Source organism: Condylura cristata, unplaced genomic scaffold, assembly GCF_000260355.1.
Source record: "Condylura cristata isolate star-nosed mole 26May11 unplaced genomic scaffold, ConCri1.0 scaffold00040, whole genome shotgun sequence".
NCBI lineage: Eukaryota > Metazoa > Chordata > Mammalia > Eulipotyphla > Talpidae > Condylura > Condylura cristata.
In genome coordinates, this window is record NW_004567141.1 from 4,405,156 (window position 1) to 4,421,956 (window position 16,801).

The following is a 16,801-nucleotide window of genomic DNA, read 5'->3' on the forward strand; positions in this document are numbered from 1 at the left end:
CCGCCCAGCACCTGCTGCCCTCGCCCAGCCCGGGCCCCGGCTCCGCTGCCATGCGGCTGGCGCTGCTCTGGGCCCTGGGGCTCCTGGGCGCGGGCAGCCCTCTGCCCTCCCGGCCGCTCCCAAACATAAGTGAGTACCCGGCCGGGAGTGGGCGGGGGTGGGAGTCTGGGGACTGGAGGAGGCGTGGGGACGTCGGCAGGCTTCGGGGTAGCCGCGTCCGGAGACCCTGAGAAACCCCAACCAGAATGCGGCCCGCACTGGTCTGCTGTCCCGGGCCGAGGGCCAGGAGACTGGACGATGGAGAGGAGAGTGAAGGAGGGGGATGCCGACGCCTGGCGCGAACGCTCTCTGCACAGATGCTTTTGGACTCGGGTACCAGGCACCGAGGGGCCAGGCCCAGCGCCCCAGCATCGTGGGAGAGGGTCACTGTTCCTGAGGACTGACGTCTTCGCCCCTCTGGGGCCTAGCTGGCGTTCCACCCGGTGCCAGGGCCCGAGTGGGTACGACCCGTAGGGTTTGGCGAGGAGGATTCTTTCTGGTCTCTCATCCCAGGCCTGAGCGGCCAGGCACCACTCATCCTGGTGCTGATGCCACCAGAAACCAGGCTGAGCGGGAGCTGCCGGGAGAGAGGAGAACTGGCCGGGAGAGATTGGGACACCAACTCCTCCTTGGAACTTTCACTTCCCGCCGCTGTCTTGGGCAGGGCCGAGGAGGGGTGGAGTGTGGAGTGTCCGGAGGAGAAGGGCATTTGTGGGGAGGGGGTGTTCAGAGAGGAAGCGGAGACTGTGGGGAGCGGGTGTGCCTGACCGGGCCTGAGGGGTGTTTAGGGAGGAGTGTGTTTGCACTGCTCACCCAGAAATGGGCGTCGCCACCATCACCCAAGTGAAGGAAGGGGAGGGTGAGTGGGCACCGGGCCACAAGACTTGGCCGAGTCCGGAGAAGGGGGCGTTCCTGGGGGAGGGGTTGACTGGGAGGGAGTGGAACAGGGGGAGGGCTCCTGAACCTAGCACCGGCTTGAGGGGGACAGGGAAGGACCACAGACTGGGCTAGCTGACCTTACTATTTCTCTCCGGATTTGTGGATAGGCTGGTGGGATGAAAGCAATAAACTGGAAAGACAGCCTCACTCCCCCTAGTATTCTCCACTAAGTCCCAGATGCACTGAAGGTGTCTGTCAGGTGAAAAGGGCTTTGATGTTCTGGGAGCAGTGGATCAGAAGGCACCAGCCATCCCTAGCCCTGTTGTTGATTCTTCGGTATTCTCTCCGGGTGTCCTGGGTACCCTGCAGATGGCACCGAGGAGGCACAGACAAGACCAGAGGGGGCTCCCAGGGGGATCTTGGATCCCCAGACTCTTCAGGACAACTTTGCTCTCAGCTTAGTGGAGGTGCTTCAGGTGAGCCTCCCTGTGCCCTCTGGTAAAGAAATACACCACCCAGCATCCCACTTGCCACATAATCAGGTGTCTTAAGGCAAAACCCGACTGAGGAGTGGCACAGCCCAACACCTGGCTTCACTTATCTCCCTCTCCCTTCTCCTCACACACATCTGTGTGCTTCAGCCCTGCCTAATGCATCTATTGCCACTGGGGAAATTCTGAGGTCAAACTGCTTTCTCTTTCTCCGGTTTTCTCAGTAGGTGGACTTGGAGAGGGTCAATGCCTAACCAAATGATCCCCCCCGCCCCCTGCCACCACCCCCCTTTCCCCAATTCTAAAGCTGAGTCAGAGGAAGGGCTGGGGCCTCACTGGGTCCTCCGTGAGCTTCCTCTCTGGACAGGAAGCTGAGAAGGGGAGGCTCAGATACCTTCCTTGACCTCCCCACACAACCCCCCAGAACAATGCCCCAGGCCAGGCAGGGCTTCCTGGCCCCTCTCTTGGGATCCTCCCACCAGTGATCTAATCCCTGGTGCTCTCCTAAAAGCCCGAGGTTTTGTGTTAGAGAGGACAGGAGTTTCTGACAAGGCCTGGGAGGTGACATGCCCTCTGGTGCCCACAGAACAGTCTGCCTGAGGCCTTTCGGATCAAATTGGAATTGGATGGTGAGAGTCATATCCTGGAGCTGCTACTGAATAGGTAATGACAGTGGTGGTGGTGATGACAACATGGCTAACAACTTATATAACATGTGCTCCTTGCCAGGTACTTGAACTCACTTAATACTAACAATGACCCTGCAAGGTAGCTACTATTATATATTATTACTGTCCTTATCTATATGAAGACATCAAGACACAGAGAGGCTAAAAAACTCACCCAAAGTCCCACACTAGTGTGTGGTCAAAACCAGATGGGACCCAGGTAACTTGGAGGTTTCTGGCTTGAGCACTACGTATAGCTGTCTCTGGAAGCAGGAAGGTTGGGGTGTGTCCTGATCCAAGACACCCTTCTACCACCTCCAGGCCTCAGCCCATCCTGCCACCCTGTGGGCAGCTGAAACTGCTCTACTTGTTCTTCATCCCACAGGGACCTCGTCCCAGGCCGCCCATCCCTGGTGTGGTACCAGCCTGATGGCACCCGAGTGGTCAGTGAAGGGCACACGCTGGTGAGTCAGGCCCTTCTGTGCTGAGCTTCTGGCCTGAGGGAAGCAGGGAGGGAGTAACTGGAGGATGCCATCCCCAGGTGTGGGAGGGCACTGCATCTCTTTCCTAGCAGGCTACAGCCCTGGGTTCAAATCCTGATCTACCCTTTAAATTGGCACTGATGTTTCTCTGCCATAGGAGAACTGCTGCTACCGGGGCAGGGTGCAGGGCCATGCAGATTCCTGGGCCTCCATCTGTACCTGCTCTGGGCTCAGGTACAGGCACAGATTCCATAAAGGTGGGGAGAGCGAGGGTGCATGAACTGAAAAGGGTTTTGACTTTCTGTATCTTTCCTAGGGGTTTGGTGATGCTGTCCCCAGAAAGAGGCTATGCTCTAGAGCTAGGGTCTGGGGACCTTCAAAGTCGTCCCACCATCTCCCGGGTCCAAGACCTCCTCCTGCCAGGCCACTCGTGTGCCCTGAACAGGCGTGCGCGTGCACCTGCTCAAGCCCAGCCCTGGCGCCCCGCGGGACCTCGCCGAGTTCACCGGGTGAGGATGGACAGCAGGAGAGCTGGGCTGTAGCCGGCTGGCAGGCCACCCCTCAGACTCTCAGAGCTGTTTGCGTGCGCACAGAATCCCAGCTCCTACTCATGGAGCACCTCCATGGAAATGTTCGCCAAGGTCACACAGCTAGTGTGTGGCAAAAACCAGATGGAACCCGGAACTTTGCGGCTTGAGCACTCTGCTTAGCTGCCTCTGGGAGAGGATGGTTCGGGTGTGGCCTGATCCCAGACACCCCTCCACCACCTCCAGGCCTCAGCCCATCACTCTGCCACCCTAGGGGCAGCTGAACACTATCTCTACTCTTCCCAGCACTCAGGATGTAGATGCTCTCAATAGCTCTATTTTTTTTTTATTACAAAAGTTTATTTGTACATCATTTTGTACATTTTTCCCCCATCTCGATTGTAATCCCCACGGGTTTCCCATCACCAAATCACCCGTGTGCCATCACCATAATCCCATGCATTTCTTTCTCCCCCCGCCCCCCGTTTTTGATCCCATTCCCCACTCCACCCCCACAAAATGTCTCTGGTATATGGTTGTTCATTATTTTTGTTATTTTCTCGCCTGGTCCATTATACTCCTGCTTCAATAGCTCTATTTTTAAGTGAGAAAACAAGCTCAGAGAAGTTAAATAACTTGCCTGAAGTCATTCAGCTAATAAAGATATATCCACATTTTTTTTAAAGATTTATTTATATATGCATACAAGAACTGGGGTACAGGCCAGAAGTGGGAGGTGAGAGGATTCACCAGAGATGGTGGGGGAGAACAGAACAGACAGATCTACTGAAATACACTGCTGAGGGCAGCAGTGGCGAGACAGGAGAGGTCTGCGGGCGCCGTGTGGGTTACTCCCTGCCATTAACCTGTACTGCAGTGGCTCTGGACAGCCTCGCAGCGCTGCGATTTAACCCCATGCACCACCAGGGAGGCCCCTATGTCCATAATTTAAATGTGGATGCTTGATACAAATTCCTCATCTATCTATGACCACAGATACAGAGCTCTCACTTAGGTATAAAAATAGTTACCAATCATAAAGGCACAAAAACCTAATTTATAAAATGAGGATAATGAAAGTGCTGACTTACAGTGTAGCTGTGAAGATCATAAATGAATCAGCGTGTAAAGTACTTATATCTGTATCTGATACATGGTACGTGTCTGATGGTGTTGATTATTATTATTACCTTTTAAATTTTGGAAGAGAAGCACTGAATTTGGAGCCAGAAAAGCAGGGCTCAGTTCCCAGCTTTGTTACTACTTCTTGGTCCAGTGTGGACAGGCCTCCCAGGTTCTCAGTCTGTATAAGGGTTCTTCACTCCCTGCTTGGCCAGAGGGCTGGGCATGGACGCAGCGTGGCCAGCCCTCTCTGGCTGCTGGCAGGAGACGGTAGGGTGCCTGTTGCTCGTTCTTGTCCACAGTGGAGGCGGGATGTGGTGACAGAGACCAAGATCGTCGAGCTGGTGATTGTGGCTGATCATTCTGAGGTGAACTTGCTGGCCCCTGTGTGTGTCCCCCTAACCCCTGCTTGCCCTGCTGCCTCTCATGGTCCCCTTCTCTTGATCCACAGGTCCAGAGGTACCCAGATTTCCAGCACCTGCTGAACCGAACGCTGGAAGTGGCTCTCCTCCTGGACACGGTAGTGGGTGGGGCAGCTCCCGTACGTCCCCTGTCCGTGGGTACCCTTCTTCTGAGCCCCACTTTGCATTCAGTTCTTCCAGCCCCTGAATGTGCGGGTGGCACTAGTGGGCCTGGAGGCTTGGACCCAGCGTGACCTGGTGGAGATAAGCCTGGACCCAGGGGTCACACTAGACAACTTTCTCCGCTGGCGAAGAACAGACTTGCTGTCTCGACTGCCCCACGACAGTGCCCAGCTGGTGACGTAAGGCCCCATGCTCAGCCAGCAGCCCCACTCTGCCCCTTCCTGGCAAAATTCCATACCCTTACACCTCCCTGCCATGGGCCCTGAAGCCTTGGCCACCTTGGCTTTTGGCCTTGACTTTCCACCTCTGGATCCCACAGTGCTACTGCTTTCTCCGGGCCTGCAGTGGGCATGGCCATTCAGAACTCCATCTGTTCTCCCGACTTCTCAGGAGGGGTAAACATGGTAAGCTACTTCCAGGTCTCTTCCTTGCTCCCAACACAGTTCTTCCCCCATGGTACCGTTTATTCACTGAACCCCCTACAAAGTTACCCAGTCCCAAAGCTGTGAGGCTGTTGGGTGGTGTGGCCCTACCACCAGGGCCCTCACCAGGACTGGGGACCAGTGTATGGCCCACCTGGGAGGTCATTCCATCTCTCTAGGGAGGGGTAGGCAGCTGACGCCCCAAGAGCAGACGTCATCTCCCAAGGTCACTGAGTGAGGAGATGGGGTGGGGGCAAGGCTGACCACAACTCAGGCTTCCTGCCACCCAGGCCTGGGCTCGGTTCCTGCTGTAGAAGCAATCAAAGAAGAAGGCAGCAACTGCCCAGAAGGCCAGATGAGGAGAGAACAGCCGTCGGGCTGGTGCTGGGCCTGAGGTATCCTCTCCCCAATGACAGGACCACTCCACCAGCATCCTGGGAGTCGCCTCCTCCATAGCCCATGAGCTGGGCCACAGCCTGGGCCTGGACCACGACTCACCTGGGAACAGTTGCCCCTGTCCAGGTCCAGCCCCAGCCAAGAGCTGCATCATGGAAGCCTCCACAGAGTGAGTGTTTGCAGGACACGGAAGGGGAAGGGGCAGCAGTAAGGTGTGGCCTCAGCTCCAACTTTCTCTGCTGCCCTCCCCAGCTTCTTGCCAGGCCTGAATTTCAGCAACTGCAGTCGACAGGCCCTGGAGAAAGCCCTCCTGGCTGGGATGGGCAGCTGCCTCTTTGAACGGCTGTCCAGTCTGTCCTCTATTGCCAGCGTCTGTGGAAATATGTTTGTGGAGCCGGGCGAACAATGTGACTGTGGCTTCCCAGATGTGAGCCCCTCAACCCAAGCTTTGCCACACTGACTTCTGTGCCCCCATTAGCCCCCTCCGAGCCTCTTATTGTAAGGACCGCTCAGCCCTCCTCACCTCCCTGCAGTCAGAACAACAGTGGGTTGTTGAACTGTGCTGTTACCTGTGTGGCTGTGGGCACCCTGGGGCTTGGGCTCTGGGAGGCTCTGAGGCCCCATCTGCTCTGATCTGCCCCCTTGGTGCCCCTGCCCATAGGACTGCACTGACCCCTGCTGTGACTACTCTACCTGCCAGCTAAGGCTTGGGGCCCAGTGTGCATCCGACGGACCCTGTTGTCAAAATTGCCAGGTGGGCACAGACGCAGAGCTCACCTGCTAGGAGCGAGGGAGGGAAGGGTCACTGTGACTGGCTGGGCCTGGCTGGGTTTGCCCGGCACTCACGCTTATGCTCACCCACCCTCCACAGCTGCGCCCAGCTGGCTGGCAGTGCCGCCCCACCAGAGGTGACTGTGACTTGCCCGAGTTCTGCCCAGGGAACAGCTCCCAGTGTCCTCCAGATGTCAGCCTGGGGGACGGCGAGCCGTGTGGTGACGGAAAGGCTGTGTGCATGCAAGGGCGTTGCACCTCCTATGCCCAGCAGTGCCAGGCTCTCTGGGGTCCTGGGGCCCAGCCCGCCACACCACTTTGCCTCCATGCTGCCAATACGCGGGGGGATCCCTTTGGGAGCTGTGGGCGCAGCCCTAATGGCAGCTACATGTCCTGTGCCCCTGGGTAAGCAAGGAATCCTAACCCCTCCCCTGGGTCTGTGGGAGCCTCAGCCCCACTCCCACTCACCTTGGGCCTCCTTACCTTATTCCAGAGATGTCATTTGTGGGCAGCTCCAGTGCCAAGGGGGCAGGGCCCAGCCTCTGCTGGGCTCAGCCCGGACCCTGCTCTGGGAGACACTGGAAGCCAACGGGACCCGGCTAAACTGCAGCCTGGTACACCTGGACCTGGGCAATGACGTGGCCCAGCCGCTCCTGGCGCTGCCCGGCACAGCCTGTGGCCCTGGCATGGTGAGCAGCCTGGGGGGATCAGGCCCATGGGGAAGTTTACCTGGACCCCGGCAGACAGTGCCCAGGCCTCACGACCCCGCAGTGTAAAGGCAGAGACTCCGAGGCGAGCTCAGAGCTTACATCAGATTGACCCAAGTCCTGTCACCCTGGGAGTCTGGCTTCCCCTTCTGTAAAAGCGCCAGCAGAGCTCTGTGGAAATGTGACTTTGCTCTTCCGTCCCTGTTGGGCAGGTGTGCATAAACCACCAGTGCCAACCTGAGGACCTCCTGGGAGCACAAGAATGTCGGAGCAGGTGCCATGGGCATGGGGTAAGCTGGCATGGCGGAGATGGATGGGGAGCAGGGGCCTCCAGGGAGGGAAGGACGGGGAGCTTTAGAAGCAGTCATATCTGGCCTCTCATCTCTGCTCCACCACTTCCTAGGGGTGAGACAGCTCAGTCCCATCTATCTGGTGGGCGTGGTCCTAGTCGCCACCTCCTGGGGGAGGTGCAAAAGCACCCCACAGAGTGACTGCACAGGGGTGCTCAGCTTTAGCTCAGTCCAATTCCCTCCCGGGTGAGAGTCCCTCTCTCCAGAGCGCGCTCTTTCCACCCCTCTGGCCCTGCACATCTTCCAGTTGTGCACCTCTAGATCTGGAAAAGTTAGGGACAGGGAAATGGGGCCCCGGAGTTCAGGGTCTCTATGCTCACCCCCACTTCCCAGGTCTGTGACAGCAACGGGCACTGCCGCTGTGAGGCAGGCTGGGCACCCCCGAACTGCGCCACGCAGAGCAGAGGTAGCGTGGGGCGGGCAGGGCTGCTGGGAGCAAGAAGGCTTAGCCTTTTCCTCCCCCCCTTTTCTGACCCCTCTTTTTGTTGCTTCCTGGTTCTCTGTGACCCCTGACCCCTTCACTTTCTCCCTGTGACCGCTTCCCTGGGTGTGGCTCTTAGCCCTGTTAACCTTCAAACCATCCTTCACCTGCAGCGACAGGCTCCCTGATCACAGGGCTGCTCCTCAGCCTCCTGTTGTTGCTGGTCCTGGTGCTGCTTGGTGCCAGCTACTGGCACCGTGCCCGCCTGCGCCAGCGGCTCTGCCAGCTCAAGGGACCCAGCTGCCAGTACAGGTACCAGTCTCCCTGCTACCAGCTCCCTCCACAGCTGCGCAGAGGGCAGACCTGAAGCCCTGTCCCCGCCACCTCCTGCCACCTGGACCTGACCCCACAGCCCACTTGCCTCCTTCCCCTGCATGCCATGCGGGGCAGCCCTCATACAGACCATGCGGGGCAGCCGGGTCCTCACCCCTGATTTGACCAAAACAATACACAGGCTCACCCCAATTCACCTGACTTGAGTCATGTGTGGGTAGAAAACAGGGTCTGAGGCTGGACCCTCTCCCTCCTTGCCTTTCTCAGAGCAGCCCAGCCTGGTCCCCCTGAACGCCCAGGACCCCCGCAGAGGGCCTTGCTGATGCCAGGTGCCAAGGTGAGTCCAGGATGCCAGTGGGGAGAGGGGCCCCTTTGGCCAGGCATGCAGCTTGGGCCCTGGGGGCTGGGGTGGGGTACTGACAACTCTAGATTTATCGTGCCCAAAAGTCAACCAAAGAAGTGAGGGCCAGATCCCCTCCCCGGCTACAGGAGAGAAGCAGAGCACAGCCGGCCCGGAGTGGGGAGGGCAGTCACCTAGAGGAGGGTCTGCTGAGCTCTCTGAGCTGGCCAAGCTGCTGGCTTTGAGAGGTGGGTCTCCCAGTGCCCTGGGCGGTGGATCCTCAGTGCAAGGGGTGGCGGCACTCAGAACGGCCTTCAGTGTACTAGGACCCGAAGACACCAGGTGGCCATGTGCAGAAAGGCTGGTGAGTGCCGCTGCCCGAGCCCGCTGGGTCTCATGACAGGAGGATGTGTACGCCCCTGCACCACTTTTCACCCTTCTGCATGTGAATGAATAACCATGCCCCCACTGCCCCCCACTGTCCCCCACTGCCCCTGGGCCTAGCTGCCCCCCCTTGGGCACTAACCCCTCTCTGCCCACACCTGTCTTTCTGCTCCCCCTCCCCTGTGCTGTCTGCTCCTCCTGCTCTCTTAGCAGGCTAGTGTTCTTGGCTTTCCGGCTCCCCCCTCCAGGCCGCTGCCTCCTGACCCTGTGCCCAAGAGACTCCAGGTAAATCTGGGCCAGGCCCACCCTGGCCCATGGCAGGTGGGAGGCTTGGTGCCCAGCTGCAGAGATCTTATCCCTGTTCCCTGCCAGCGGTGCATTCATTAGGGGACCTGGGTGCTTCACAGCCTTCAGACACTCTGAGCCCCAGAAGCAGCAAAGGGTGAGCCTCCTGCCTTGGTGTCTACCGCCATCTGGTGGTCAGTGGCAGGATTGCAGCTGGCCAGGGACACCACAATGACCCACACCTTCCTCCCCCAGACATCTTGCTGGCATGCACCCAAGACTTTAGTGCACGTCCCCATTCTTTCCAGTCCTCTGGCTGACTTTGCATGTTGACCTAAACCCCTAGGGAAAATCTCTGCATGCCCACCACCCCTGGCTGTGCTCTCACCAGCCACTGCTCCTCTCTCTGTTCAGGCTGAGTTGGCTGATCGACCCAATCCCCCCACCCGCCCTCTGCCCGCTGACCCGGTGGTGAGGCGCCCAAAGGTAACAGTGGGGGTAGAAAAGGGCACAGCCTCTTCCCCCACCCAGGGCTGTGTGGCCTGTGGCAGTTGTGGCAAGATGTCCTCTGTGCCTGAGGTGGATTCTTTAATGGTGACAGGTCTGTTTAGAGACAAAGCTGGTCTATGGTGCCGCCCCGCACGCTGGTGTTCCCCAGCACCAGTGCGACAGGGTTGGGCAACATGACATCTCCTCCCAAACTGGCCTTCTCTCTCAGTCTCAGGGGCCTGCCAAGCCCCCACTCCCCAGGAAGCCACTGCCTGCTGACCCCCAGGGCCGGCGCCCTTCGGGTGACCTACCTATTTCAGGAGCTGGAATCCCACCCCCAGTGGTACCTTCTAGGTAGGCAAACCGGACACTGAGAATGGGTGGGTGAGAATGGGTGGGTAAGGCAAGTGGTCCCAGAAAGGCAGACCTCGACTTTTGTCTCCCCAAACCAGACCTGCACCTCCGCCCCCAACTGCATCTTCGCTCTACCTCTGACCACTCCTGAGGCTCTGCTGCCTAGGTCTTCAAGAGGCCGACCAACCCCCTAAAACCCCCCTCAAAGACTGAAGGAGTTGGAGCATGGACTGGGTGCAGGCGTCTGAAGACACCAGCACCTGCGGGAGCTGTGGAGCGGCACCCTGGATACCTGCCCACGCTGTTGCTGCCGGGGATTGGGGAGGCCTGGGTTTTAGAAGGGACTGGGGAGTTGTGCACAGCTGTCTCTGTTCGGTTGCAATAAACCTGAGATCTGGGGAGTACGCCTCCTATTTGGCTCTTTGAAGGTCGGGTCGCCCCTATTGCAGTTCCAGGCCTGGCCGCCAGGAGACACTGCCGCCTCAGACATAGACTGGAGAGGGAAGGCACACGTCCAGGCTGGGTCAGCGTGTGTCCCAGGGTGGCTCGAGGCTAGTTCCTGCCCCGTCTGAGATGGCTCTCGGCGCAGTCCGGTACCACAAGGAGTCAGCTGTATGCCCTTTACCATCTTTAGTCGCCAAACCCTCACCCAGTGCTACCCGACCTCTGGGGGCGGCTCTGGACAAACCGGACAAACCAAAGGACCCGGCATCCCCACCCTCTGACCAGTGGCTGGGAAAAGTGGATCTGGCTCGTGTTCTCAGGCTACGGAGCCAGGGCGGAGTAGGGCGCGGCTCTCAAGATCCCATGGCCGAGCACCTGCCTCCTCCCCCCTCCTCACGCCCCCACCTGAGGGCTCAAGAACAAAGGTGCTTTGTACAAGGCCGCAAGCACCTCATTACATTTTTTTTTTTTTTTTGAGATTGGGGCAGTGTGTGCCCCCAGCCCAGAACTAAGGTGTGGGGCAGAAAGGTGCCCCAGGTGGACATCGAACTCGCCACTTAAGGCTCTGCAGTGCCTTAGGTGAGGTGGGCGGGGGAGGCAGGAGGTGATCTGTGCCTTCCCGTCTCTCTGTCCCTAGATGTACAAAGAAAAAGGAGGCTGGACAGTGTTTGCTGATCCTCTCCAGTGCCTCAATTCTGGTCAAAGGGCGTGTGTCCCAACTTAAATCTTCCAAACTTCTAGTAAGACTTTCTACCCAGTACTAAAGCAGACACTGAAGACAAGGTCGCCCTAAACACACGTAGGTGGTGGAACTCGTGCCTCGTCCCCACCGCCTCGCGAGCTGGGCGCGCCTCCTCAGGAGCCTGGCTGACCGGCGCACGCTAGCGGCACGCAGAGGGTTAACGAGAGTTGGTTCTGAGTGGAGAGGCGGAGTCGCGCGTCTATTGGTGGAAAGTTATTCGGAGGCGTGACCTTGAGTCTCCGCGCCCCACCCCCTTCCCGCAACCCGCCCCCCCACCTCCACTTTGTACCTTTCTCGCTGCCACTGCGAAGCGGGCCGGGACCGGCCGGACCAGACCGGACCGGACCCCGGGGGCGATGCGGCTGTTGCCGCTGCTGCGGACTGTCCTCTGGGCCGCGCTCCTCGGCTCTCCTCTGCGAGGAGGCTCCGGCCTCCGCCACCCCGTCTACTGGAACTCCAGTAACCCCAGGTAGCCGGGCCGAACCCGGCGAGCGGCCAGCCGGGCCTGCGCGCTCCTGGGCCGGGCGCGCGCCCAATACTCGCTCAGAGCGCGGCGTCGCCTGGGCCCGACCGCGCGCCGGGGCTCCTTTGTTTGAGTCCGCGGGGGAGGGGGGAGGGGGAGGGGCGAGGCACGCCCTGGGTCTCCCCCACCGCCCGCACTTGCTGGGGGGCGGGCGGTGAGCCCCAGCCCCGAGGGCGGTCGGTGGAGTCTCAGAACCCGGTACTGGGGGCCCTCGGCCTGCTCTTCGAGCCCCGCCCCCTCGCTTCTCCCGACTGATCCCCAGCCTCCCTTCGGCCTGATCGGCGGCGGCGGACTTGAGAAGGGGAGAGGGCTGTTCTCTTGAGAAAGCGTGGGTTACTCTCCTGCTTGCTGCCCCCCTCTCTGACGCAAGCTCTGTCTCCTAACTCCTTCGGTATCTCTGCTTCCTTCTCGGTCTTGAGCAGCCCTTCTATTTCTGTCCAGTCTCAGCCATGTCTTTGTTAGCAGCTCTGAGCAAGCCGTTTGACCTTCCTGACCTCAGTTATCTCATCTGTAAAATGGGCCGCTAATACCCAGTATGCTGGGAAACCAGGCGGGCTGACTGAGGTCATGTGTGAAAGAGTTGCAGGCTGTACAAACATAAGCTATTATTTCTTTCCCTCGCTTCACTTGCCTGCCTTTGAACCTGGTATTTTTTACTGATTCCATCCGCCTTCCCAGTTCTCCCTGCCTCTCTTTGCTTTCTCCATCTGTTTTCCTTTCTGATTTTCTCCTCGAGACAATCTGTGACTGCCCATTTGTTCACTCACTCACATTTATTAAGCTTGTGCTGTGTGTTCGACCTGTGCTAGGGTGCTGGGGATTCCAGAGATAGAAATCTAGACTCTGCCCTCTGGGAGCTCAAGACCCCTAGGAGGGCAAGCGTCAGGACAGGTCATTACAATACCAATGCTGTGTAATAAGAGCTATTGTTATTCTCCAACTCCGAATTCCTTTCTCTGTTCCAGACCAGTGCCTCTGAATCACTTGGAGGACTCGTAAAAATTCAGGTTTCTACCCCCAACCCTAAGGTTTCTGTTCCATTCATTCAATCCACAAATATTTATTGAGCACTTTCCTTGCACAGGCACTTTTCCAGGCACTAGTGACGCTGTGGAACAACACTATAACATACAAAGGCTTCTAGGAGCTCTGAGCTGAGCCCCAGAATCTGCATTTCTAATCAGAACTCCTGAAGCAGGTGGTCCTGGGACCACCCATTGAGGAATAGTCGCCATTGAGGAATAGTCGCCATTGAGGAATAGTCAGAGGCCTTTCATAAGTCATGCAGGCTGTGTGTGTGGTGAGGAGGGGAAAGTGAAGCTGACTGTACTTGATGCTGTGGAGGCTGCCTGTCCCAGTCCAGCTGCCTGTCCTGGGCCCTCCCCCCTAACACACACAGGTGGTTCTCAAAAGGTGGGGAAGGAGATCCTGGGGAGACTACAGAGTGAGTGGAGGGGACTTCCTTGTCCTGGGAGGGAGGAAAGGGAGCACCCAGCATGAACCCCCTCATTTTTTTCTTTATCATGGTGATCTTTTCGGCATTGGCTTGAGGTCTAAAGGGCAGGTTTTCTTCTTCCTGCTTCTGCTAATGAGGATACTGTTCCAAGTCCCAACTCTGCACCTGTACCTGCACTGTGGGCCCAGGTTTGGGCCGCTTGACTCTCTTTTCCAGCTTCTTCTACGTAACCATTCACCTAACATTTATCTGGCACAGGTTTGTGCCAAGCCCTGTGTCAGGCACTGGGCTAGGGTGGGTGGCAGCTACCATTCAAAAGGTAGGGTATGCCCTTCTCCTTTCTGAGCCACGTGGTTGTAGGCATGCAATGCCTCAGTCTCCAAACCTGTCAGTTGGTTATCTTTTCTATTCCTTGTACTCTGCTTCTCAAAAAAAAAATTGTCAGTGTAGCAGGGTCAGGCTGAGCTACCATTTCACCAGTGGGTGGGGGAAAAGCCTCACACGGACCCCATGGGAAGGGCTGTCTCTGACCCTCACTCCTGAGTGTGCTATGCCATAACCCTTCAACCCACGCCTACTTCACTGCAGGCTGCTTCGAGGAGACGCTGTGGTGGAGCTTGGCCTCAACGATTACCTAGACATCTTCTGCCCGCACTATGAAGGGCCAGGGCCCCCTGAGGGCCCTGAGACATTTACCTTATACATGGTGGACCGGCGCGGCTATGAGACCTGCCAGGCCCAGGGCCCAGGTGCCTTCAAGCGCTGGAGGTGCTCCCTTCCCTTCGCTCCCTTGGGCCCCGTTCGGTTCTCAGAGAAGATTCAGCGCTTCACCCCCTTCTCCCTTGGCTTCGAGTTCTTGCCTGGAGAAACCTACTACTACATCTGTGAGTGAGGAAGGGCACACTGGTCAGCTCTTGGGGATGGTGGGGAGAGGAGGAGGCGCCCTGTCATTGCCAGCTGCCAAGGCAGAGAGCCTGAGGTGAGAGGGAAGGAGAAGATTGGGAAAGCAGGCCAGGCTTGGGGGGCCGGGGGAGGTGACACTGACAGGTGCCATCTAGCGTGAGGCTGTTGAGAGGAAGAGACTGCAAAAGGAATTGGGAATGGGATGACAGGAGATGGGGGAGGGGGAACCAAGGAGGGACATGATGGGGCCTGGCACCTAGGTGTGGCCCAAAAGGAAGGAGAACTGGAAGAGAAGAGCAGCTGGAGAGTCTGAAGCAGTCTGGGGTGGACAGACTAGCCTGTGCTAATTTCTTCCTCCCAATTTCCCACCACCCAGCGGTACCAAGTCCGGAAAGTTCTGGCCAGTGCTTGAGGCTCCAGGTGTTTGTCTGCTGCAAGGAGAGCAGTAAGTGGGCTTGGGCACAGGGAGCAGCCCCTCTGGCTCCCATAGGGCCCTGGGCATGTGGGGAGGAGGGGGGAGAGCTGGGGGGCTGTAAGCTGTGGCCTCTTCTCCCTTATTTAGCCTTAGGATAGCCTTTGCCACACCCTTTTATGCTGGGCCAAGGGAATAGCATCTCCAAGGGCAAGGACCTTCAAGATCTTAGCTGAGCTGGTCGTCTGTGGTGACAGTTTCGAGGGACACTGGAGTTGGGCTCAGGGAAGACAAAGTTGTACCTCGTGGGAGTGGCTGGTTTGGGCAACAGTAGAGAATGGGAGTGAATAGCTAATGGGGAAGCTGCTGAAGTGGGGGCACCCATCCATGCTACCCTTCCCCCTCGCAGGGTCTGAGTCCGCCCATCCTGTCGGGAGCCCTGGAGAGAGTGGCACTTCTGGGTGGCAAGGGGGGGGCACTCCTAGCCCCCTCTGTCTCTTGCTGCTGCTGCTGCTCCCAATCCTGCGTCTCCTGCGAGTTCTCTGAGCCAAGCAGACCCTCCCTGCCTCCCCCAGGAGCCAGAGCCTCCCAAGACTCTGCAGCAGGGGCCTCAGCCACCTGAGCTGGGAGTGCCAAAAAAAGCCAGCCAGACAAGTGGAAGAGAGGGGGAGGTCAGAGGGTCCGAGGTGACTCTAAAGTGCCAGACCCCTCATCACTGGCTGAAGAGGAGAACAGGGAAGCTGTAGACAGCCCTGGGCATCCTGGAGCCGAGTCAAGACCAACATAGGGTCTCTGTCAGCTGCTTTGATGGTCTCATCCCATCCCCCAGGAGGACTGTGATTTGTGGGATCGCACCCTTGAGCCTGCTGGGGCCCAAGGCTGAAGACCTGGGACAGGTGGATTGCCAGACCCAGGCCAGGCTAGCCATCTGTGCCCAGTGCCTTGTGGCCCTCTCCCCTGGGGCAGCACCTTTCCCTCCCCAGGAGGTCACTCTCTTGTCTTCTGTGAAGACGGATCCGCCATAAGTTTGAATTTCATGTCAGTTTGTATTTTTATAAGTGTGTGGACCAAACCCTCAATAAACCACCCATCTTTTTGTTGCTCTCCCCCACCTACTGCCCTCCGGCTCCTTCCCTGACACTAACACTCCCTGCAACCTGTGCTCACAGCCAGACTTGGCCTGACCTCCACGCCAGCTGTGTCCAGGCCATCCATGCCAGGCCTCAGTGGGCACCCCTCTGGGCAGCGTGGGGTGGTGCCAGCAACAGCTGTGGAGCTTGGCACTCTTTTCCACATCCCTAGCTGGCTTCCTGTAACCAAGAGGGGGCAGATGCTCCTGACTGCCTATTCGCCTGGGGCACTGCCCCCGCTCTGGGAGCCCTAAGCTGGGCATTGGGGGCAAAGCAAGGGGTAGCAGAAAGACTACACCTGCATTTCATGGTGCCTGGGTCCCTGAAAGCAAGGCTTCCCTCCACCTCGCCTAGGGCACTCTGGGCGGCGGCTGGCCTAGAACTGGGGAGGTGGGGTCAGATCAAAGCCTCCTTCCCCAGCGGCCTCTTTGTTCTTAGCTTTTATAAGGAGGAGGGGTGGGGCCAAGGAGGGAGGGTCCCCTTGCTCCCAGCCCCACTCAGTCTCTCCCACCTCTGGCAGGCTAGCTTATGACTTCCCCATGTCCCACCGGGATCCTGTTTTTGAAAGGTGTCCTGAGTGGAGACAGGGTAAGGGGTGCCCCTTCCCCGGAAGCTACACCCTGCCCACACCCGTGCCCCGCAGCTTCCACTGGCACAGAGCCGGCCCGTCTGGCTCGGGTCCAACGATCGATAGGTGGATGTTGTGCTGATTAGCTCGGCCGGCTGCGGCAGCGAAAGGCAGCGTGTGAACACTAGGCAGGGGGAGGGGGGTAGGGGGAGGACACAGGGGGTCCTGAGACTGACAGACACCGAGATGGTGGAGATGTAAGCCCCTCCCCCATCCACACCCAAGTCAGACCCTGATCCCTCACTTAGTTCATTGCTCTGACTGGAGTCGGTGGAGGAAAGCACTGTGGGTGGAGCAGACGCAAGCCCACCCTGTCTCCCACTTGCAGCCACTTTCTACAAATACGGTGTCTGTAGTGGGTGTGTTTGTGTTCCTGTCAAGCCCTCACCCCAAGCCACGATCCTCAGCTGAGACGTGGAGGGGATGGACTCTGAGTGAAGGATGAGCTGGATGGGTTTGGTCTCCTAGTCCTGGGTTCCAGTCTGCTGTGATCCAGGAGGGTGTCTGCATGTCGCCTTG

The 16,801-nt window shown here is 58.3% G+C and overlaps 2 protein-coding genes across 9 annotated transcripts; both read left to right on the forward strand.

The window, feature by feature from the left end:
- The first annotated feature begins 6 nt into the window (after window positions 1-6).
- ADAM15 (ADAM metallopeptidase domain 15) lies at window positions 7-10,442 on the forward strand. 8 transcript variants are annotated; one of them, XM_012733365.1, is made up of 25 exons: window positions 7-129; window positions 1,288-1,394; window positions 1,996-2,072; window positions 2,463-2,541; window positions 2,717-2,793; window positions 2,876-3,068; window positions 4,511-4,576; window positions 4,660-4,728; window positions 4,802-4,971; window positions 5,112-5,196; window positions 5,631-5,779; window positions 5,863-6,037; window positions 6,272-6,364; window positions 6,482-6,786; window positions 6,875-7,070; window positions 7,301-7,378; window positions 7,772-7,844; window positions 8,033-8,171; window positions 8,460-8,529; window positions 8,859-8,896; window positions 9,127-9,201; window positions 9,289-9,358; window positions 9,616-9,687; window positions 9,920-10,044; window positions 10,143-10,442. In XM_012733365.1, the coding sequence occupies exons 1-25, from the start codon at window positions 51-53 to the stop codon at window positions 10,183-10,185; spliced, it is 2,703 nt and encodes a 900-aa protein (XP_012588819.1). In that variant the 5' UTR covers window positions 7-50; the 3' UTR covers window positions 10,186-10,442. The 8 variants fall into 8 exon arrangements, with proteins under 8 accessions (XP_012588819.1, XP_004693839.1, XP_004693840.1 ...); XM_004693782.2 differs by lacking the exons at window positions 8,859-8,896; window positions 9,289-9,358; XM_004693783.2 differs by lacking the exons at window positions 8,859-8,896; window positions 9,289-9,358 and having other exon boundaries at window positions 9,130-9,201.
- A 1,124-nt stretch (window positions 10,443-11,566) lies between these two features.
- On the forward strand, window positions 11,567-15,625 carry EFNA4 (ephrin-A4). The gene is made up of 4 exons (XM_004693787.2): window positions 11,567-11,699; window positions 13,798-14,093; window positions 14,489-14,557; window positions 14,934-15,625. The coding sequence occupies exons 1-4, from the start codon at window positions 11,587-11,589 to the stop codon at window positions 15,068-15,070; spliced, it is 615 nt and encodes a 204-aa protein (XP_004693844.1). The 5' UTR covers window positions 11,567-11,586; the 3' UTR covers window positions 15,071-15,625.
- The last annotated feature ends 1,176 nt before the right edge of the window (window positions 15,626-16,801 follow it).